Below are 24,706 nucleotides of genomic sequence, written 5' to 3' on the forward strand. Positions count from 1 at the left end.
TTTCCACAGCTTGAGTCCGATTGGTTTTGCCGAGGCATCAACACGACTGCATTGCATCAGTCGTGAATACAGAACTATACCATTTGTTTGTCTATTTTATTTACTTAAAATTCATTTTTATTCATTTTAAATGATCTGGAGGGTTTGTTTATTTTAGGATGAACACTTTGGCAGAAAATCCAGCTAGCCAGTCCGGATCTCTCACATTCGTCCGGTTAACTGGGGTTTTACTGTAATCTTTTAAGACTTGGATCAGTCATTGGGAGCAGATTTTCTTCCCATTCAGTTCCTTTCAACCACCGATCCCCGAGAGCCTCAACTGCCCCACACATGTTCCTTCTCACCACTGGTGGCAGGGCTTTAGCTGCAATGCCTCCTTCCTCTGGAACTCTTACAAAATCTGTTTTGCTTCCTCACTCCCTGCCTTTAAAAACCTCTGAAAAGCATCAACTCTTCCATGCACAACCTCCTTGGTCAACATCCTTAAATCTCCATGTTTCCATGCTCGGTATTCACCATTATACCTTGCTCATATAAGTATTGAAAATGTAAAATCTTTTCTCTCCCATCTATTTGAGATATCTATTCTGTGTGAAACAATGACACAGGTGTAATTTGTTGTTGGAGTGAATGAATACAATTTGAAAAAACAAGTAGGTCTACAATTGAAAATAATCAAACATGTCTGGAGTTTGAAAAAAATTTTGTTTGGTAACAATTCCATTACAAACATGAGTCATTCAACCATGGAATTTTTGTAATTTGTTCTCTCCTCCAAATAAAAGTCCAGAGGCCACAAGGTAGACTCGGATGAAGAAGCACATTTGGCCCCATTGGATCATATCCTTCTAAAATACCTACCATACATTTTTAAGCTGTTTCTTAATTGAGTCAGAATCTTGGCAACTTGCACCGTTTCTGGTAACCTGTTTCAGATTACTCTCTAAAGAAATATCTTGCTGTGACTGTCCTAAACTTGCCCTTCATATCCTTGGCCTGCTACCTTATTTTCCTTTTCTGACAGTGGATTTGAAGACATGCAGTAAAAGATCTTGAGACATTATTAGTTGTCGTTACCTTAAAACATTTCTGAAAATTCTCACCTCTGCATCTTCCAGCTCAACATCCAGGAAATCAAAGTCTCTGAATACTCCAAATTGCTGCTCACTGTTGGCGTCCTCCACAGGAACCTCCTCTTCTCTGATTGGATCTTCCGTGGTGGAGATTAGGCTGGTCTGTTGTTCTGTAATGTCCAGGTCTTCATTAGATGAAAATATAACCTGAAAAAACAGTAAATATGGTGAACAAAAAAATTCTATTTTGAGTGGAAACTTGATTATCAGCAATAACAGAAGTCCCAAGTGGATAACTGGACTCGTCGAAAAATCAAGGTTTTACGACTGACATATGCAGAAAAAAGCAACTCTGTTTTTGTAAACCATTATGAAAGGGAAAAATAATAGAAGAGAACACAAGACATGACATTTGTAGAGGTACCTACCTTCTCCTTGCGATGCTCAAAGAACAGTCTCCAAATGAGTGAGATTTTATTCCAAATGAAGACCTGGGGTTGCCTTGTACTACATCCTGACTCGATTCAGATTAGTTCAGCTACTCTGTCATACACCAGCTCCAGTTTAGCTCATCAAAAAGTAATTTATTTCATTCATTTATTACATTTTGCATTCTCCTTATGCCCAGCATTTGATTTCCCTCACATTTTCTTTGTCTTTTTTCAGGAAGCCTCTGCTTTCCCTTTCCTAACAAAATGATTGCATATATACTGTGTGACCTAACGGCACAGTTAGGCTGACAGCTTTCTGCACCACTTATTTTGGTTCCATCCCAAGAAGGCTGAAAGCCAGAGTGAAGTACGGTGGATAATCAGGCCACAGATAATAAGGTTTCAATGCAAACTCTTTTCTTTCACATCTATTCTCCTCTTGCCATTCATTATTCTTTGACATCAACCCATGAGAATGGTGCTCTGAGGCTTGTTACTAAAATGTATATATAAACCATTTTCAGAGCCTCCTCCAAAACAGATGGTTTAAAAGTAAAACAAGATTTTGAAAACATGTTTATACACTATAATGATTGCAAATAAATTATACCTGAAAAGGGTTTATTAAATATTTACACATACATCTACCACTGAAGGCGGAAGGTAAAATTGCTGAGTTGCCCATTGGAAAAATAAGTTGCGGTGAAGAAAGGATTTTGAAAACTGTAAGTAGAAATGTATTTCGTAAAATCCAGGTTTTACTTACTGATGGGTTCTTGGGAAGACCAACGTCTTGACCACAAAGTGAGAGCACATTCATTAGTTTCTCTCTCGTCCGCCTCTAAAATGAGACAGTGTACAAAAGAGTAAAACATTTCAACTCTAATTCTAATAAGTCAAACTTAAATGCCTCAAGGTTTGAATATAATCAAGCAACTTTTGTCAGTCTATTTTCAGCTTCATCTTAATCGATCGGCAACCAATGCCAAAATGTTGTCCGGTGCTCATTGTTCTTTTTCACTCTTGACGTCACAAACCCATTGTTCTTCATTGGGCTAATGATCTCCTCACATAGTGATACCACATAGATCTACAGATAGATTATGAGATCATTTTGTTGTTCTGTGCTTATCTCACCAAACATTGTTGCTGACTATCATTTTCTAGGTGTGTAGATTTGGGGATTATTCCAGAGGACAAGAGAGGGGTAAAATCAAATTATAAGGGGAAGAGCACACCTCAGGTTAATTATAGATAAACTGCGTGAACTGATAATGAGAAATATTATTGCTGAACATTTAGAAAAGATAAAGTTGATAAGCAATATCCAGCATGGTCTGACCATAAGGTGAGTGCATATTTATTAGTTTCTCTTGTAGGATTTCTATAATTAATGTGTTAAATAATATCTCAAATTATATTTGCGATGTTTATATATATATATTTGAAACATACGATCAATCTCATAAGAGGGGAGATGGTTGTGATCAGCTTCGAAGAAGATCCTTGCTCAAGGAGAAGAAACAAAAATCTATAAACAAAAAACTGTTTTGAGTCCTTATCAGTCATTTTCTGATGGAAAAATGGTCTGCAGCTGGAGAGAGCTATGTTGCATTCGGAACCATTTTGCAAAAGACAATAGGTGAAAGGTCACCTAATCAACAGTATAAATGGAGATCGATTCAAAAAGGAGGAAGAAATTGGAACTTGGGAGTCGTGAACCATATTCCACCTTGTAAAGAAGGAAGATCAAGACTATGATTTAAACACTAAACGTACAATAATGCCTGGATACTTTTGGGTGATATAGAACTGAAAACCATACGACAATACTTGGATACCTTTTGAGGACTTATATTTGGATTCAAATGGACATTGAATTGGACGTTGCCCCTCTATCTTTCCTGCAACATTTGGTTTGGTCAACTTAAATCATTGTGAACTACAGTATACGTGGATACATGAGCATAATTGGATGTATTCTTTTAATTACTTATAACCATTATTAATCTGAATTAATAAACCTTGGTTAATTGTACATTTTTGTCAGTCCTTACTTCACCGCAGGGTCATGAAAATAAATTAACCCTTACACTCTCTCGTCCAGCTAAAAAGTGCGACAATGTGCAACCTGCTGGAAAGGACAAAAGAATGAATTTTCTTTTTTAAAAAAAGCACATTTATTTTTGGGCAAAGAGGTTGCAATGAGGTTAATGTTACAAAGGGGAAGTACCTGTGATAGTTGCGGCCTTTTCCAGCTGACGGGCACTAAGGCATTTGAGTTCGACCCCGATGATGTAGAAGAAGTACTTCGAGTGACGGCAATGACTTTAGGCTTTCCGTTCCTACCCGCAGCAGTGTGCTGGTCACCATACTTCTGCCCTATGATTGGCGTCTGGTAAACAATGGAATTAATTGAAAGTAATACCAGCAAAAGTCACTTAGAGCAATGGCTTTGTGAATTCTGTATTGGTTACACACTATAAACATTCAGATGCTCAAGGTAGGATCAGCAATTGCAGGTTTAGTTTAGAGTGGAAGGGTTTCCATTTTCAAATACATTTTCAGTAGTGTGTTACCACAGTGATATAAATACTTAGTTATTGAGTCAAATTGAATTATATTATACAAATAATGCAAAATCAAACAGTGCGGCACTGCATTTGGAAATACCAAACAAAAAATCCTGAAACTAAAATCATTAGCAGGGACGATTAGAGCAGGTTTAAAAATACTTGATATTGGATGTATCAATGACAGGTACAGTTATTTGTAAGCCTCGTGAAATTTCAGTCACATACCTCAGAGATGTCAAAGTGGAAATCTAGGGTCTTTCCAGGTAGTTCTTTCGAAGCATTATTCCAGATTTTTGTGAAGGAAATTTCAGGAGATGTTGAGGAATCGCCTCCAAAATTTGTTTTCTGTACCTCTTCTGGTACAACAAGACTAGCTGAACGAGACACCACCAATTTCAAAATGTTAAGAGCTTCCTTCCAGTATGGGCTCTAAAGAAAATAAAAAAGGATGATTTTATACCTAGATTTTACAAAGATTATTTTATTCTCTGGAAAAACTGCAAATGCTGAAGTGCAGAATACACTAAAAACTGGTGAAAGCCAAGACTAGATGAAACTAATCTAAAGCAGCAGAAGTTTTGCTATCCTATGTTTATGGCAAGTATTTAAATAATACTACTTACATTTATGACTAACTGATGAGAAAATGTAGTTCGCATAATAATTACAAGCTAATTTAACAGAGAAGAGTCCACTTATTTAACTGAAGTGGCAATAATAACAGATTGAAGTTGTGTCCTTCAATGGATTTCGCAGAGGTTAAAACCAATTCACGGTGGTATAATCCAATTAAAACCAAATCTTGTCATATGCAAATGCATAGGAACCCAGAAAAGGCTGGCAAACAACCAAAGGTAATACAATTCCTTTTAAAGACTGCGGAGACAAAGACAAAATGACAACACTAAAAATACTGTTAATTCCTTACGTTACAGCTAATTACTTCCCGTTAACACATTTTTCATACCGTGGCTTGTTTTGAATTTAAAATATCGCTTTAAAAGTAATGCCAGAAATAATAGTTTGAAATGTAACAAAAGTCACATTGTTTTGATCAGATTTTCAATGTGTTTTGAGTGAAAATAAAGCCAAGTTAAATCAAATAAAACCTTAAACAAGATAATATTTATAGTGGAATGCACTAATATACATCCAATAGAACTTTTTCTTGTTTCACAAATTACAACAAACATTTCTGTTAAGTAAGTTAGATGAGACAATACCATAAAACTACTTTTTCAGCTCATAATTTTCAGGTGTCACATTAGTGACACTGCCACTCTGAAATGACAATTTGCTCTTATACAGTAATTTCAGATATGGATACATCTTAAAGCACTTTACAAAGAGGGAATAGGAGAGCAAGTTGGGAGGGAAATGGGGTCAGGGAAAGGTAGGGTTTTGACTATCTGCTAGGAGAGGCAGACAGTGACGTGCGGGCAGTTCTCTTCTTAATTTCTGTCAGGTAATATATGACCTCTGTACTTTAGTGCCCCCCACACTGTGCATCAGCTTGGTGCAATGGTAGCATTCTTGCATCGGAGTCAGAAAGTTGTGGGTTCCAATCCTACATGGGGACTTGGAAGTTGTATAGTCTGACTGGGGGTGGGGGGTTGCATCGTAGGAGGTGCTTTCAGATGAGACGTTAAACTGAGGTCCCGTATGCCTGTTAAGGTGGACATTGAAGATCCCATGGCAGTGGGATGTCCTGGCCAGCAATCCCCCAAATAAAATTGATCATTCACTCCATGGTTGTTTGTGCGACATCACTGTGCGCAACTGGCTGCCGCTTTTCACCCACAAAATACAAATTAATTCATGTGAAGTGCTTTCAGAAGTCTCAAAGACATGATACCGGCTGTATCAAATGCAACGATTTTTATGATGTAGCACATCTTGGATTAATTGCAGATATTTATACACACAACACTCACTGCACCACTCTGCAGCACTTTGCTGTTCAGTCACCTTTATTAATCCCCCCTCCTCAAAGCTTTCAAAATCCATCACAATCAGGGCTCCTGCAAAGCTACGTGCAAGTTTGCATGCACTCTGATACAATCACCAATTACTATCTGATCAAAAGCTCAAACTTGCTTTAGCCTTTCTAAATTGAGTCATTTATCGAAAAAAACATTTTGTAGAATAATTAATACTCATTAATTATTCTTCAAAATTATTCTACAAACAAAAGATACGCAGAATGATAATCAATCATTGAAACCACTGAAACTATTCTGAGGAATATCAGATCAGAACACTATGTGGATGGTTGATTTCACTGAACAAAGTTTTAAAATGTGAGTGACATTCCTTCTGGACTAAATTTGATTTTAATGGCAGTTCTAGTTGACAGCAGAGTTCTCTGCCTGTGACATTTTGCCTCTTGCCCAAGACATTATTCAAACTGTGATGCGTTTTCCCCTCATATCTGTAGAACATATTATTTTGTGACAAAAAATGTTTTTCTTGCCTCTTCACTTTACCCGACATCATGATTTATTATTCCCAGCGGTGCACATACAAAACTTATTTGACAGCTCACTAGTAGCAGAAGTTACACTACTCAAAACTTAGGCAATGCAGAGCTTGAATACTCATACTTGCACATTTACTCAGGGCTCTGATCACTGGCAGAATTGTCTGCTCTTTAGTAACATTACAAAATTTAAAAACATGGGTAGGTATGAAGCTACTTTCATGAGGAGATCTCATAATTTTACTAAATTTAAATTGCACTCAATGATCCAAAATCAGAGCTGTAATGCAGTGTGTGCCAATGCAAAGTGATTGCTCATATCATCTCAGGAATTCGAGCAGAACTGACCAATTACGGACAGATTAACCCCTACATCTATTCCTATCCCTATAGATAGCATAAAGTTACACAATAAGAAGATTTGTTTTAAAAAACAGGTACTTCGATGTACTAAAGGTGGTGCTAATACTGTCCGTATTTTCAAGCTAAAGTAAACCAGGTATCTGGAATCTGGTCCAGAAACGGAAAATTAAAAAACATTTCCATGGGCCAGCATGTGGCCTCCTGCGGCTCACTCCCCGAGCATGTCTCCAGTACCCCGTGCTTGCTGCTCTTCAGTGGTCAGGGACTCAGTTGGAATCCCACAAGCAGTCAACAGCTTATTTACTATCTTCCATTCACAGGATTCAAACATTTACAACAAGTCGACACTGAAAGAAGCCGGCAAATGCTGCTACTGGCCTCGTAATTAAATTTTGCTGGAGTTCCATACAAATCTAAATGTAGTGAATGCGTATTCTTCTAGGCAAATGTGGCAGCCAACAAACATAAAGTGAATGCCCAATTTTATTGGGGGGGGGGATTGTTGGCCAGGATAATGGGAAAAACTCCCTTTTTGAATAGGGAGGAAGGATTCCCGCAAACCAATGAAGCAGGTTATTCAGTTTCAGAAATGTTGTATTTACTGTGTGCCCTCCAGCTCCACTTTAATCTTGATAAATTGGAAAAATTATAAACAGAGTAAGATCAGTGATTTAATTTAGTGAATCGTTATACCACTTAAAGCAAAGAAATAACCTTCAGTTCAAAGCTATTCAATCATGACTCACCTGCACATATTTCCCAATGATCTTCATGATCTCCAAATTGAATTGCTTTACTGGAGCTGCAGACAGGTCAATGTGACTCAGAAGGCTGTAGATAATTTGCAGTAATGATCCCTGCATACTAGACAGGCCTTTTTCTAATAGCTGCAGGAGGAAAAATGGACAGAGATATTGCTATTGAATCTATTTTATGGCATTTATTAAAATGATACTGAAAATGTTTTAATTATTTATCAACAATTTAGTCTAATTGATTGTAGTGCGACAAACCCTGTTCACAGCTGGTATTTCAAACCACACTGAACAATAAATTATGGTTATTTCTGCCTTTATTTTGGCTTCTAGAATTTTAAACATCATTCTTCCGTTTAAGCTATTTGTAAAATGAACAAATCAAAGGAAGGCAAGAAAAATTACCTCAGCTAGATAAGTGACAAGATTAAAGGTGATATCAGAGAATGCGTCATGGAGGTATCTGCAAACCACATTGATCCAGTTTGCACTGTCTCTGGAATAACTGTGTGTGCTATAAAGACTCATCATGTGAGCCAGGTTGGAGAGAGTGACTGTCTTCTCCTCTGCACAGACCTAGAGTGAAAAATCAGAAATACATTTTCTAAAACAGTAAAACTAAAATAGTCATTATTTTATTTCAATTTATGAAAATGTTTCTCCCAAAATATAATGATAGTGTTTGGATTTTCTATTTGTCGTAGAATATTTCAAAGAATTACAAAAGAATTCAAAGCACATACATGTTATGTTACAAGGTTAGAACTATAATTTTGAAGTTCTCGACTCCTGACCAGAAGACCGGAATTTCGATATCTATTGGATATTGAATGGCATCCATTTGGGGCTTCAATGAGTAGGTGTGAGAGATAGAAAGAAACAAAAAAATAATTTGTAACAGCTGCATTGGTACTAACCACTTCAGCAACTCAGAATCAAAAATCACTGGGACCACAACTGCATTTACACAGTATTTCAGGGTTGGATGAAGACTAAACATAAATAGGGAGGGTAGAAAGATTTAGGTTTCACCTCATCCTGTCGATTTATTACTTTCTTTTAGGTAGCAACTATTCCACATTTGTTGTAGAATATACATTGACAATTCTGGGTGGGAGGAATCACCCTGAAGTGAATACATCTGCCCTCGGGACAGAAATCGGTTTTGAAATAGTTTGAGCAAATTCTGCAGGAAATGTTGCACTAAAACTGACTGTAATATAGAAAGAAAATGTTGTTGATAGTTGAAAATATATTTATGAACTGAAGCTGCTTTTATTTTCATGCAATATCAGTATTGACATCCATAATCTATACATAATCACAGCACTGCATTCTAAGATCTATTAAAAGGCTGAGACAATTGAAGAGATTAAATGGTTAATAGACTGATCAATAGATCTGCCCTTCTAAATAGTTTACTACAAACCTTGGCTATTCTGTCAGCAGTTTCCTTGCAGAATTGAGTAGGGTTATCAAAATGTTGAATTAGATGAGGTAGCAGGCATAGAATATTTAATGGAAATCCTGAAAATAGAAACAATTCTGGTCAAACACAGACAAGGTCAAACATCAAGGACTTTCCTCCAGTCACTAACTTAATTAAGTCTGGAAAGTAATAAATAAATGTCAGTAAATTGGGTTCCTTATAATTGTAGGGTCCCTACCACCAACCCAGCTGAATTACCTAACAAGACAGTGAAGGGATTCAACCTGGTCGAGAGAATGAATCACAAAGGAATGCACCTCTATACACTCATGCCTTTTAACGTTCATTTGCATTTCAACTGCAACTTTCTCATAAGTTATAAGTGATAAGCTTTCAGCAGCACTAGATAAAGTACAACATCCAAGTTTATAACTTTGGCAAGAGCATAACTAGTACATCTCTAATACTCTCCATCCATTATAATTTGGTTCCAAGCCAACTCTCTGTGGCGGTCTCAGTTCCTGAGCCATGCAAATCCACAGAACTCCAGGATATTGCTGATGACAGCCCAGTCAGCCTGGCTCACTGTCAGGACTTGGAAGAGCAGACCAGTCACTGGGGGCAGGGACTTTTCCATTCAGCCCTGGTTAACCTGCAAGCCAAAGCTCTCATGATAGAGTGGTCTTAACTGAACAAGGAGTGGGAAATCTGCCAGACAATGCTTTCAACGGCAACCGAAGCGTGGAAATCTCAGTTTGGTTTGGATACTCTTAAGTACAGTGATGGATTTCCACATGTATCAAACACCCGGCTGACCAAAAAATCCATTATGAATTGTTACTAACCACAACAACTTGCATTTATATAACCCCTTCACGTGGGGTAGCGTCTTGGAGCACTATTAACAATATAAGACGAGAGAAAAGAGCATAGCAATGTAATTAGAGTAGTTATCTCTAGTGAAGGATCTATCACGAGCATCTCCATGAGCTGAATGGCCTCCAATGCTGTAGCACTATATCAAAATGCAAGGATTATTATTTACTACGATTCTATAAAGAATCATAAATTGAAAGACATCTCAAGAGGCAGAAATCAAAAGCGTACCTGCTACCTGAGCCGGATCCACCAGAGTATGCCTGGAGATGGAAATCAGTTTGCTGAGGAGATGAACTGTCATCTCCTGAGTGGACGCTGAGGTAAAGCCTTTGAGAAATAACTGCTGGAGGCCAGGAAAGTTGTTCCACTTCAGTTTGCTCTGCACTTTTTCTACCTTCTCCCTGCTCTCCGATTTATCCAGCGGCAAATGTGTGAGCAGTTTATTGAGCAGCTTCAGTGCCAAGAGGTACTCGTACTCATAGTCTGACTCTAACAGGGCCGTAGCTATCCAGAAAACGGTAGCCATCAGACTACTAGGATCAGCAGTTGGCTGCTGGTCAGGTGTTGCTCCCTCTCTGAGAGAGGAGAGGCTTCGAGTCCTCGCCAAGTTACCAAAATTCATCCTTCCATCCAAAATATCCAGTGTATTACTTCGACGTCGGTCACCCCGCCGTTCACCCAACAGACTGGCTCGCAAGGAGTTACTTCTTGCATGACAACTATAATGAGTTAGGAAACCACTGGTATTGAGTGGGCTTGTGCTTAGGTTCAGTTGTCCAGTGCTTTTCCTGTTAGCTGCCAACTTGGTGACCAGTAACGAATCAGTCAAGTGGGTTCTGGAAAGCAAAGGGAGAAACATTATTTCATAAAGCATTGTGCTTTATCGAATAAAATATGTACGTTAGGATTCCTGATGCAAACTGTAAATAAACCTCTTCAAAGAGACAAGTACTTACTGAGAAAGTGCAGAAAGGAGATCATAATGTTTCATTGTGTCTGCAAGTGTGTCAATGGCAGACTCCAGAGTGAGCAGCAGTTCTATAACAAAACCCTGTGAATAAAAACAACATAAAATATTTAGTTATCATAACCTCAGCCACAGAAGTGTACAAGCTGACCAAGTTCTTAAGATACTGAATGACTGACAAAGATTGAATTGTTTTTCTTCTATAAGAATCCTAATTATATTATACTAGTGATAACCTAACTCGCCTCCTTCAAGTCCTATCTCAAGACCCTCCTCTTCGACCGTGCCTTTGGTCAACCGCCTATCCCTCCCATCCCCGCCCTCCACCTCTCCTGATCCCAACCACCAGCTCAGGTGCGGATCCCTGACTGTCCAGCGTCTTGGGACGTCCTCCTGATGTGAAAGGTGCAATACAAATGGAATTTGTTGTTGTTGAGATAACAGAATCCATCCTTATGCACAACTTGATTTCTGATATTACTGTGATCACAATTTGTTCATTTCTATAATCACATCACAACTGAATGCATAGCTTCACAAAACCTTTATCGAAACCGACCCAAAGTACGCACAGCTTGCAATATAGAAATGATTTACCTGAGCCTCTTCCCCTGCATCTCCAACGGTCTCAACAAGCCTTGACAGTACATCAGAAAGCGTAGATACCGTCAGTGGCTGTTTTAGAGCTCTGAAGATCTGGAATGACCTTCCAGCGTAATGTCTATTATTACATGAAAGTGCTGTCTGCAGAGCTACTTCACTGAGAAGCTGCTCCAGCTGAAAACCTAGTTTGGTGAGAAACAAGATATTCACAAAAAACACTGGAGGGGAAGGAGCAAGAGACAGTACCAAAATACTCTCAACCATAAAGAACAATACTTGAAATATTTATTAAGAAAATAATCTGATTACCTGATCGAGATTGTCTGAATATGGACACTACATGTTTTAAAAACACAGTTAACTGTTCAGCAGTTTTAATGCTAGGATTTTTAGGCGAGACATCTTCATGGTTCCAAAGAGGCCCTCGTTTTCTTTTAGAAGATGACATGGAAGTTAAAAAGAAATCACATTTTCAATCCACATTAACCTAATTCTTATACAGCATATATTTATAGGACACTTTTGAAATCTCACTGAGAGAGGTTACTCACTGAGAGGTTCTCACTGAGAAATCCAACATTCATACATTATAATAATAATCCTTGCATTTGATATAGCGCTTTTCACATCGTCTGGACGGCTCAAAGCTCTTCACAGAATATACTGTAAAGTGAATTGACTGTATATTTGCGGGCGAAACGCAGCAGCCAATTGTGCAAAGCAGTGTCCCACAAACAGTTGTGGATTGAAGTGATCAACTTTATTATTTTTATTCTTTTGGGATTATTATCAGGCGTGTGGAGTAAGGAAACTTGCCCAAGGTTTTGCCCTGCCGAGAATCCAACCCAGGTCTCTTGCTTGTGAGGCGAGTGCTCTAACCACTGAGCTACAGGACTCCACATACAGAGCATAGTCACTAGTTGGTCATTTGACATCCTTGCATTTGGTATAGCGGCTTAACACGTTTTCGAGACGTCTCAAAGCGTCTGTAAAGTGAATTGACTATATTATGTGGACAAAACACAACAGCCGATTGCGCATAGCAGTGTCCCACAAACAGTGGATTGAGTGACCAAATTGTTTTTTTTAATAATAACATTAAAAGTTAGGAACACAAGAACAGGATAGACATGTCGCCTTTGAGCCTGTATCCGGTTCCACTACTTTGTTACAACATGACAGATTTTATAATCCCTTTTCCTTACTTCTTCACATCCCTTAAAACCCTTAATTCTGAAGTACCTATCTATTTCGCCCACAAAATCCACAGTCAATCCACTTTACAATATATTCTGTGAAGTGCTTTGAGGCATCTCAACAATGCAATAAGGCATTATATCAAATTCAAGGATGATTATTGTCATCTCTCTTTTGAAACATCCTATTTAATTCTGAATCTACATCCTTGCCTTCCACTTTCTCATAATCCTCTATGGGAAGGAATGGTTTCTGATCACACTTCCGAGAAATTTTAAGATGATGTCCTCCAGGTATGCTGAGGATAAAAATCCATTGGGAGATGAGTAAAGGGGAGCTATGAATATTGTGTGCCATCACATAGCACATTACTATGTAATAGCACATTACATTAATAGTATGGAAATATTTGATTCTACAGCCCGATACTTGAAATTGCTCGTGGTCTTTGCCTTAAAATGTAAGACTGTGCAGAATTTAGGAAATTCTGTTTTAATTTCTGCAAACATAGGCTTAGTTTCTACTTAGATGTGGGGATACTCAAATCTACCTACCTCTCTACTTCTTCCTGATTCCAAGTCCAATGATGTTCTAATCGCCTGCCTGTCTGACATCAAGCCTCAACTTTCTTCAGCTAAGCATGGAGAAGGCAAAAGCTATCCTCCTTTGACAATACCTCCTTTATTGCTCTAATTTCCTCAACATTCTCTCTCCCTCGGCTTCAAAATCCTCACCATCACCTACAAATCCCTTCACAATTTCTCAGCTCTCTACGCCTGTGATCTTCTCTACCCTCCCTCAATCCCTCTGCTCAGCAAACTCAGATCTGCTTATCTCCTGCCTCCTCCACCCACCATCAGTATCCAAGATGTCACTATGCATCCACCCTCTGGAATTTACTCACTCAACTTTTTTGTCTAGCTCCTCTCCTTTGTCTGCAAAATCATTCTGAAAGCTATGTCTTGGATTGTGCCTATGGTCACTTGTTTGTGATCCCCTCCTCCCCAGTCTGGCACCATATTTGTAATATGTTCTGAGATGATCCTTTACATTAACAGTAACAAATTGCATTTATATCGCGCCTTTCATGAGGAATTATGTCATGGAACGCTTAGAGAATGTTATAGAAGTGCACGTTGTTGTTAATTTGGAAGTCAATTATCCATAGTATATGTTTTACAATAAGAAAACAGGACAATGAGATTCTGCTATCACGAATAAACATTTTGAAACAGTTACTTAACATCATGTAATTGCATGTTTAAAAATGCATTTTTATATTACATATGTTAACATTTACCTTACTTAATAAATAAGCAGGATTTGCTTAACTAAGGACATTTTCGCCTGTCCATTAAAATGAGGAGAGGAAGGGAACATTTCAAGCCTCATCTCTGGACTACCTACTTACAAAACGCATTAGCTTACCTTGTGGTTATAAATTCGATGAGTGTTTTCACTTTTTCATCTTGCTCTGCAGTAATGTCCACCTCATTTAAGATGGTGGGTGTTAGTTGGGGAATGGCAGCACTTGTAGTTCCTAAACTGATGCTAGAAGAGGTAGAGCTTGAGCTGAGTCCTGAGTCTGTCATTGGCGATGGCTGGTAATCTGGTGCAAATTCACTGCCCCCTGCTGGAAGAACAATACAAATGCAACTTCAGCAGGACACTTAAAAAGACTATCAGACTGGGACGCATCTTCTTATTCAACTACTTTTTTTTAAAAAGGATTTAATTATACAGTTAAGCATACATCCATGGCAAAAACATCTTTTTTTTGTGAGAAATTACCAAGATCATGGAGGTCACTTTTTGATATTATCAGCTGATTATTTATTAGTTGATGCATACCAATTAAATAAGATTAACTCATAAATAGTCAACTAATAATATAAGGGCACAGAAAATAGTATTATTATTACATTTATATAGCACCTTTCACATTGGGAGGACATTCCAAAGCACTGGGAGGACATTCCAAAACCCTAGCTTTGACATCCAAACTAGGGCTGAGAACCAAGGGGGATGTGGAAGAGGAAATGACAGAAAACATGCTCACAGAAGTACGTCTTGAGGTGGACCTTGAATGAGAGGAAGGAAGGAGAGTTGGGAGGACTTTGGAATCGAGTTCCAGAGAGTGGAGGCAGATAGGCTGAAAGACATATTTCCGATGGTAGGGCGGGAAAGGCTGGGGACATGATGAAGGTCTGTCCCAGCTGGAGTTCGGGTTGAGGAGGTTGCAGAGGTGGGGCAAGACAGTGGAGGGTTTGTTGGTACAAATGAAGATTTTGAACTCAATCCGCTGGGAAATGGGAGCCAACTGAGCCGGTTGAGGGGTGATGGGCTGAATAGGGATGATACTGTCATGCAACTTTGTGTGGGAAAGGACACGTTCATATACTCAAAGAGGGATTCAAAATTGTTTGTTACTTATACTAGTTTTGCATTTGCAGCTTTTTGTTTTATTACAATAAATCTTAAAAAAAGTTATGTAAATATCCTAACACATTTTCCACTTTAAAAATGTGGCTTTTGCTCATTGGAAATAGAATTCAATCATTTGGCGCCATCTACTGGGAATAAATGGAACCAACAAGGTTTCTCATATCAAACTTTTTTTTGAAAGATACATGATTAGTCACTAACCTGTAAAACTGTACTCTATATGAGTGGCTGGTTTGACAGTGAGCACTTTAGGGTCAGTATAATCCCGGTTCCTGAGGAGGACGGAGGCCATGGCTTGAACATTACTGTTATAGTCCATTACTATAAGCAAGTGCAAAAGCAGTCGCTTACAGTGCTCGTATACTTCAGGGTGCTGGTGATCAAATCCTAGAGCAAGACAGATTAAAATAAAATAAATTTATGTTTGCTAATAGAAAAACACAACACAGTTCAACTCTCTGACACTTTACCTCATTAATTACAGGAACTCAGTACCAAATCACAAATTGACTTTATATACTTCCTCCCCAAGGGTCATAGCTTCAAAATAAAACCAACAAAAACAATAGGAAATGCAAAATATCTTTTTAGTAAAAAATTAATGGAACAAAATGCTCTTTGTTGATAATTACCTAAAAATATTGCATGAAGCAAGAGATGCATATAGCTTCCCCATTCCACCTTTACACTGTGATCAACGATAAGATCAGTCAGAAGAATCACTGCTATGTTACATCTGGAAATACAAAAAAAATATTAATAACTCAAAAGAACACTCAGAAATGTTACAACATAAATACAATGAACTCCATCCCCTGAGAACCCCAACTTAAAAAATAAATAACTCTTAAAAGAACTGTAGATGTTGAATGTGTGGTGCACTAATTGCAAACAACATTTTCTTTAAAGTGGCATCACTTAACTGTTTTCAAACAAAAAACTCCCTTTTTCCTTCTATTACAAATATTGAGAGGATTGTTGTGTAACTTGTGGAAAACAGCACTTCTCCATTTTGGTTCTGTAGTGATGGACATAGTTTGGGATATTTGTATAGGGAGATTCTTCCAAAATTCCCATCAACACGTCTTAAATGCTCAAGTGCTCAGAGATGCTACTCCATATGAAGAACGGTATACAAATGCAAGTTGTTGTTGTTAACCTTGATCATGGTACAGTATATAGTACCAGCATCATTTTATTTTTATTTTCGACACCTCTGTGAGCAAGTCCCAGTTCATGCTGAATTATAGACAGTTTTGTGGTACGGCCCTTACCCAATAAGAACGAGATTGAGGCTATCACTTTGCTTCACTCAGTACCACTTACAGCCAATAGAGTGAGGAGATTTTCATGCCATCAGTCTTGGTGAATAAATAAACCCAGGTTCCAGAGGTAAAACAACAAAAGCATCATCTAGTTCTTAAGAAAAGAAAAAAAATCTATGGAAAGGGCAGGGGTAGGTACATGGGTAGCTCTTTCAGCGCAGATGCAGCAAGTTATGATTATGTGTCAAAACATCTTTAATAATGTTTAATTTTGTTGCCTTGTGCGTCGGACCCCAGCAGTAGTTAAAGACATTGAAAGGGGGAAATTCTCTTCTTCTGATTCAGAAAAGGGGAAACGTACTATCCCCCTATTTGCTAAATTAGTACAATTCACCTGATTTCTAATTATTCTTATTTAATGAAGTATTTTGAGACAATCTTTTACATGAAACACAATACATCAATCTAAGAAGATGTGTATGGTTAGAGGTTCTTTTTCCATTGTAAAATTGATCTCTCTTAAGCTGCATGCTACAACAACTGCTATATACTGTTGAGTCATTCTACAGCACAGTATGTTGTATAGTAATGTACACTGGAACGTCTGAAACCATCACTGAGAAGAAACAACCCATTTAAACTGACGCACACTAGGGTAGCAAGGCACAGGAATCCTGCAAGTCAGTTATGATCTATTGACAGTTACTGTCAGGATTCCCTAATAGTGAACAAATCACTATTAGTAAATCCCCTTGTGAAATCTTTCTTTTCCAATCCCAATGGCACTTTTGAAACAAGCTGCGAGAGGTACGGAAGAAATGTGACATGAAACAACAGGTTAGCCTGGAATCAGAAATAATACATTTCCATCCTTCTTGTGAAGAGGATCAAGATCAAGAACATGCAAAAATCCCACCTCAAACTCTTCAGAAGCTAACCTCTGTGGTTTTATTCTAATAATTTTGTGTGAAAGAATTTCTTGTGGTGGTAATGCATTAATGTAACTGGTATGAACATACCTGTGCAGGGGTACCCCAGAGGTGCCAGTCTCAGGCAGATAATCAGCCAATGGTGACCAGCTTCCGCCAGTGGGAGAGAACGGCAATGGCTCTGCTCGGTTTAGTTCCATTACTTTCAGCCTCCAGTTTGCATAAATTGGCATGGAATCATCTATTAAACAACAGCTCAGTTAGTATCAAACTGCTTAGCTAGCACTAAAGTTGCTTAGCAATAAAGTTGCTAAGCAGTTTGACAACAAAATAATCACTACTTTCAAATTCCATGGGAAAAATTCATATTTTACATATTCAGAATACTAACAGACCAAAACATTGCAGTGATGTACAATTACTGTAGTCACAGAGTGCTTGGAATAAATGGATAACTGAGATATGTTTTATTTATTGGTCAAAAATGAGCAAACTCTCGTTAAACCAGTTATGAAATCTTTATAATGAGGCAATATTAAACCCAGTAAAATCTGATATATTTCAAACACTGCAATGACTGAAGCTAGAACGCACTGTACTGCAGTAGGATGTGGGCTCAAGCAGCAGTTTCCTGGTTACTGTGGTGCTGTTGTGGGATAGTGCGGAGCACAGCACAGGTGCTTCCCACAGGGAGGAAGCAACAATTTGAAGGAGAGTCACCCAGGGCCTCAGTGATGCTCTTTCTAGCAGCTGATTTCAGAGGAGCATCAAGTGAGGCCTGAGAGTACAGAGATTTACAAAGAGTGTACTGCCCGGAAACAGGCCACTTGGACCAACTAGTCCATGTTGATATGTTATGAGTCTTCACCCATTCCTTACTCCCTTCCATACCCTTCTATTCCCCTCTCCCTCATATGAAGGTCTTCCTCTTGAATCCATCTATACTATCTGATTCAACCATACGTTCCACAATCTCAGTGATGTAGTTCCTCCTAAAAAAAAATTTAGATTCCCTAGTCAGTATCTTATACTTGTGTCCCCTGGTTACAGACCCACAAACCAGGGGAAACAGCCTATTTGCACTAACCTTATCAAGCCCTTTTATAATCAAATTCTAATAATAGGATGTTTCCCACCATCTTTGCCAGGGAAGATGCAGAGACCAAGAAAAGGGAATTAGAGAGGGAAGAAACACCTTGAAAGGAAGGAGCTTTTTGGTAACACTCCGGCCGCTGAGTCAGAAGGGTGTGGAAACAAGTCTCACATCGGGACCTAAACTTACAGTTCATGTTGACACTCAAATACAATGATGGGGGAGCTGCATTGTTATAATAATAATCCTTGCATTGACACAGCCTCTTACCAGGTCTTCGAGACGTCTCAAAGTGCTTCACAGAATATACTGTAAAATGAACTGACTGTATATTTTGTGGGCGAAACCTTCAGTACTATCCTGAATTATATTTGAATCACAATCTTTTGTGAGGACGTTTTGGTCACAAAATATACAGTCAATTCACTTTACAGTAGATTTTGTGAAGCGATTTGAAACGCCTCGAAGACGTGAAAAGGTGCTATATCAAATGCAAAGATTATTATTGTTATTATTAGTATTAAGAATTAATAGACCAGAGCAATATTTGTGATTATAGTGCAACCACTCTAGACACTTAGTATCTGTCCTACCATCCTTTGAATTGTCTTCCCATAGTCATTCTATTACCTTTTACTCTCAACCACTTATAGAACACTCATAGAACACTTATGGCAATAAAAAGAGTGAGTTTGTTATGGTCTGTGAACATCCAGCATTGAAAATATCCAAGTCATACTGTGATATAAATGCATCAGAACATTTTTTCTATCAATATGCTGGTTGAACTCAGGGAATATATTTGATTTTAGGTCCCAAAATAGCTATAATACAGCTTAAAAAAACCAAAAATATTTAAGATACTTAGAACAAGAACACATATCTTTTTAAAATGTATAATTGAAACGATACCAAAGAAAATTCTTTATAACTAGAAGCTATTAATATTAATAGATGATTTTACTCTGTCACTTTCTAATATTTTCATTTTGTTCTCCACCAATTTTCTACCATTTGATTGACAAATTGACTCCTTGCGAAGTACAGTTTGATAGAAGCCAGTCACCCACTCGTACCCCACACAAGTATTCCAGCTTGAGGCTGGAGATTTTGGCGAGGGGATTATCAAAGACGAAACTAATTCTGTCCTCACCTGAGGTATTAACCATGTTTTAAAATTTAAGACTGTCCAAAAGAAAATTATTTAAGTCAATACTGAAGCTCTTAACAAGGATGTTCTTTTAGGAACTGCAGAAAACCAGCTGCATTATTAAGACTGAATTTAAGAATTATCCAATTCACTTAAGAATTATCCAAAATTCTGAAGAATATTAAATTTTAAGGCAATGGTAATAGACTAGGACTGGCAGCACTTCAATGCCAAACAGTAGGGGTGTCTGAATGGGTGAGTTCCCTTTTTTTGTAACCAAAACGTTAAACGCCGTTGCAATGCCCCAACCAGCATCACAGCTGAGATCAGCTAATTCAGCATAAACTGGATGTAAAACTTGCAATCTTCCTGTGTGCATCACTCAGCCTCTGACTGGTACACTTGTTAAGTCACCAGGGGATTGACTGATTTCCAACAATATAATTTCCCATTAGGGTCATTTATTGTCTTCCACAAAATGCCAATGTTCTTGATTTAGAATCTTAAAGTTTCAAGTTAAACCTGAAAATGTTTTGCAATAAATAGTGAAATAAACACACTGACTCTTCTCCTCTTCATAGGAACCCCCAGAGCTGCTGCTGTAACGAGATTCAAGCCGATGGTGCTGACGGTTTAGGTTACTATTCAGTCCACTGTAGATATCAAAATGGCCATAATTGCTGGAAAGAAAGCAAATGGTGTGAGGACAAGTTCATGCTCCAAAACACTGTAACAAAGAGTGGGTAGGACATTGTTTGCTGTCAAATGCCATACCGGTCACTTATCAATGTTACTTAAAGGGGAAGGGAAGGCAAAGAAGAACAATTTGTAGGCAAGTCAACCCAAGCTTCTTGTGCATCTCCTGATGACAGGGTGAAGAGGGGAAATGGCAGAGGCACAAAAACAGATCATGTGCTGTTCTTTAAATGTGCATACCACCACCACAAAGCGAATGAAAAATTAAGAAAAGATTGAGTAATCCCAGAACATTGCCATACACCTGGAAACCTATTACAGGAAGACGCTAGGTAACAGGTTAGTGATGATGTTCCAGTGTAGTTCACCAACGTAAAGAGGGGCAAATTATTTATATCAGGTTGGTACTGATAGGAAGAAAAACATTCCCCGAGATCCTGGGTCTGCTTAAGGTGAACTGTACTGACAGGCTGGCTCCCCGCACAGGAAGCACTGCTGATATCACTTACTGTTCACCACACATGCAAGCTGTGCGAAGGAAGGGCCTTTGACTTCAGCTAGTGAGTGACATTAGCAATGACCCGTCCAACCAGAATACCTCACTAACATCCATATTTTAGTAAGTCTTGTTAGAACACAACATCTGAGTTTTATGGACTCAAACCACTGCATTATAACAGGGTCACCCTGTACTTAGTACAATGGAAATATAAAAGCCTACCTTTCATCATTTGTGGGATCCTTTGGTAACTTATTGTCCTGCTGCCCATCGTGTCCAGCCACCATTGTATTGCTGCTGGAAGTGGTACCTGCAGAATGCAGATGAAAGGTTTTCAAAATTGCAATTAAAATATTAAATGCTAAATTGAGACGTATAGTCGAAATTAAGTTACAAAAAGTTATTTTAGATTTAGAATGCTATTAAACTTCAGAAATCTAGAAAAGTTCATTGAACTTTTACAGTTTTTACAGTAAGCCTAGAATTGATTCTTGACTTCAAATCTCAAAAGGAGCAGGTAAGGGTACTGCCAAATTGAAGTAATTGGCCATTAAAAGTATTAAAATTTGAAAATTTAATACCATCTGACACGAAGGCATATCTTTACTATCACGAGGTATTTTATTTTTGGTTGGAGGGATTGACTTCAGAGGATTTTGCAGTTGATTCTAGTTCTTTAATCTGCATCTCAAACAAAGGTACACAGAAAAAATAGGAAAACAGGACTGATTAGACTAGAGTAAATAAGCTGTGTGTCATCTTGGCTGAATTGGTAGTGCTCTCACCTCTCACTCAGGTTTTGGGTTCAAGCCACACATTGAGACTTTGAACTTATTGTAGTCTAGACTGATACTCCAATGCAGTGCGGGGAGTGTGATGTATTGTCAGAGGCACTCTCCATCAAATGAGACAAACTGAGGTCTGCCTACCCGAACAGGTGACGTTGTGCACAAAATACGACTACAAAATAAACAGTCACTACACTTCACAGTACATGATATGAAGTGCTTTGTGGCATCTTCCTTATGTGGAAGTTGCAATATCAACTGTAGCTAATTATTATTTTATTATTATCATAACCAGTGGTGAACTACACTGGAACATCTGGTTCTATTTTGTACTAAAATATGATGTCAGTACAAACGCTAAAGCTGCCAGACTCCAAAAAGTGCGTATGTGGTAAATTATATTTACCTGAGGTGACGGAGGGGATTTTGTAACTGGAGGTGATGCGGTAGTAGGGTGGGTTATCCATATGAGTGACAGCTGAGCTTACTGGATCAGTCAGTTGCAGTTCTGCCACTAGCTCTTCCAGCAGCTGCATTGTTTTATCTCTGCCCAGGTACACAACCACTTTCTTGATCTGCGTAGTCACAAACATATAATAATGATTATAAATGCGAAAACATACATTTAATGCTGTGATTTCTACTGAGCAGCATTTCTGCATTATCAGTGGTGACACAGACTTTGAAATCAAGAGGCTACCTTCAGACCCATCTTTTCAATTGTGTTTTTGGTCACCTCAGTTTCCTCTCCTCCCTAACTCAGATGTCCATAGAGCTGTGTAAAGTGGTTTTGGATATCCTCTTGACATGAAATGTACCATATAAATGTAAATTATTGATGTGATGTTATTCCACAAGATAGTATATAGCAATAATTGGGATTCTATGTCCATTAATTCAATTCACTCATGTAAATGAAGGAGACTAATGACTTAATACATACATTGACATTCATTGTTCTTCCAAAATTGATTATCTGCCTGAAAAGTATCCTCAGCAGATCAAACAATGTTTTCCCCTTCCTTTTGAAATCATATATATGTGAATCACATTATATAACATTATGGGTTTTACTCACAAAGACATGGTATTAAAACCAATATTCGTTATCGTACATAAATTATAACAAATCCACAAGTTAAAAAGATCAGTGATTTGTTTCAGTAAAATATTGGTAATATTAAAAACAAATGTGAACACACACAAATATAATATTCCTCCCCATTTGTAAATATGCTGCTTCTAATAAACACCAACAGTTGGCTTATACCCTTGTTTTAAAGTAATCAATACAATTATTCTTGGATTCAAACAAGGTTGTAAAATACAATAAACATCTTCGCAATGAGGTCAAGTTCATAAACTTACATTGTTCACTGTATAAACAATGAACGGTTTCCGGGACATTGCTGTGTGCAAACTGGCTACAAATGCACAGTCACTACACTTTACAGTAAAATCCTGTGAAGCTCTTCAAGACATTTCAAACTATGATAGGGGTTACATCAAATGCAAGGATTATGATTATCACATCTACATTCTCAGTTTCAGATGGTAAGATTCCGAGTACATTTTTACCTTTAATTAACTAGTTTTTAAATCAATCTTTTCATCTTTACCTGCATCATTATGTATGTACTTACATATGGTAGGAGACTGGGCTCACTGTTTACACCACACATGCTGATAAGGAAGTGCAGAATTATCTTTAGATTTTTAGGCCAACTGTCTGCCAGCGTCGTCCACACATTTTCTATTTCTGACCACGCTAGCTCATCGCCATACTGTACAAAAAAATAAACAAAGTTAATCATATTCAAAAATCAAAAACTCCACCACAAACTGATCTACATCAGTCTGAGTGGAATCAAAATATGCAGCATTTCTTAACAGACATCAAAATAAAGAATTGTATCTGAATTCCTCTCAAACCACAGGTCACGTCTACAGAAGTAGATTGTATCAGAGCAGAGGATTAGCACAACATAACTGGTTTGTTGAACAGCCTTCATTTGCCAGAATCAAATCCCTTAGTAAGGATTCCTTAAGAGTTACCATGAAGTGTAAACTCTGGTTGGAATATCACTTATAATAGTTCTAGAAACCTCACCGGCTTCCTCCAGTTGTTTTGTCAGAAAAGACAGGACCCTGGTGTAGCATCATTGGCTCAGAATCCTTGTCTGTAACAGTTAGATTTCTGTTTTCTGTTGCGGTAAGATTATTAGTTTTAGTATCCTCATGTTCAAATGGGGGGCGGGGGGTGAATCAGTCAGGGTTTCTGCCCGATCATTATCCATTAGCTTCGTGCTGGAAGATGCACTATTGAGATTTGGTGAGGACAGATTTGGATTTAGCTGTTATGGTTGAAACATGAACAGGAAAAGAGGTGGGTGGGGCAATCACTTGGATGAGAAAAAATGATAAGGTTCCCTCCCTCCCACCCTTTTAGTAATGCCAAAATGTAATTTATGTATGGGGTCTTTAAAAATATTACATAAATCATATAATTAGTTACTGCACAGAAGTTGGCCATTTGGCCCATTGAGTTTGTGCTACTGCTAACGTCTTCACTGGAGGTATTGAAAAACTAAAAACATATTATACAGGATCACAAGAAAATCTCTTCAGCATTTGTATCATCACTCTGCTTGGAGAAAGGAAACTAAGCTATTTGAAGTTTCTGCACCAAGCCACAAAGGTTTAACAATTTTAAATTATCACAATTAATCACAATGGAGTCCTGTAGCTCAGTGGTTAGAGCACTCGCTTTGCAAGTGAGAGACCTGAGTTCAATTCCCAGCAGGGTGAAACCTTGGGCAAGTTTCCTTACTCCACACACCTAATAATAATCCCTCCAAAACACAGAACAATAATAAATTGGCCATTTTCAATTCATGGCTGTTTGTGGGACACTGCTGTGCGCAATTGGCTGCCACGTTCGCCGACAAATATACAGTCAATTCACTTTACAGTGTATTCTGTGAAGCGCTTTGGGACGTCCTCCCGACGTGAAAAGCGCTATATCAAATGCAAGGATTATTATTATTTATTATAATTAAACTTGTGAATAAGGCAAGCTAACACACATG

The 24,706-nt window shown here is 38.1% G+C and overlaps 1 protein-coding gene across 1 annotated transcript in view; it reads right to left on the reverse strand.

The window, feature by feature from the left end:
• fryl (furry homolog, like) overlaps window positions 1-24,706 on the reverse strand; it is a 164,999-nt gene that overhangs the window by 37,669 nt on the left and 102,624 nt on the right. The window contains exons 33-51 of the mRNA XM_007892728.2: window positions 23,261-23,401; window positions 22,024-22,192; window positions 21,052-21,139; window positions 20,199-20,314; window positions 17,482-17,632; window positions 15,830-15,933; window positions 15,399-15,584; window positions 14,181-14,385; window positions 11,865-11,986; window positions 11,550-11,737; window positions 10,942-11,036; window positions 10,214-10,821; window positions 9,107-9,204; window positions 8,083-8,253; window positions 7,669-7,809; window positions 4,306-4,509; window positions 3,738-3,899; window positions 2,271-2,345; window positions 1,104-1,280 (exon numbers count right to left, since the gene is read on the reverse strand). Coding sequence (XP_007890919.1) covers window positions 1,104-1,280; window positions 2,271-2,345; window positions 3,738-3,899; window positions 4,306-4,509; window positions 7,669-7,809; window positions 8,083-8,253; window positions 9,107-9,204; window positions 10,214-10,821; window positions 10,942-11,036; window positions 11,550-11,737; window positions 11,865-11,986; window positions 14,181-14,385; window positions 15,399-15,584; window positions 15,830-15,933; window positions 17,482-17,632; window positions 20,199-20,314; window positions 21,052-21,139; window positions 22,024-22,192; window positions 23,261-23,401 — 3,201 coding nt within the window. The remainder of the gene's footprint in view (window positions 1-1,103; window positions 1,281-2,270; window positions 2,346-3,737; window positions 3,900-4,305; window positions 4,510-7,668; window positions 7,810-8,082; window positions 8,254-9,106; window positions 9,205-10,213; window positions 10,822-10,941; window positions 11,037-11,549; window positions 11,738-11,864; window positions 11,987-14,180; window positions 14,386-15,398; window positions 15,585-15,829; window positions 15,934-17,481; window positions 17,633-20,198; window positions 20,315-21,051; window positions 21,140-22,023; window positions 22,193-23,260; window positions 23,402-24,706) is intronic.

Source organism: Callorhinchus milii, unplaced genomic scaffold, assembly GCF_018977255.1.
Source record: "Callorhinchus milii isolate IMCB2004 unplaced genomic scaffold, IMCB_Cmil_1.0 Scaffold1, whole genome shotgun sequence".
In the NCBI taxonomy this organism is placed as follows: Eukaryota; Metazoa; Chordata; class Chondrichthyes; order Chimaeriformes; family Callorhinchidae; genus Callorhinchus; species Callorhinchus milii.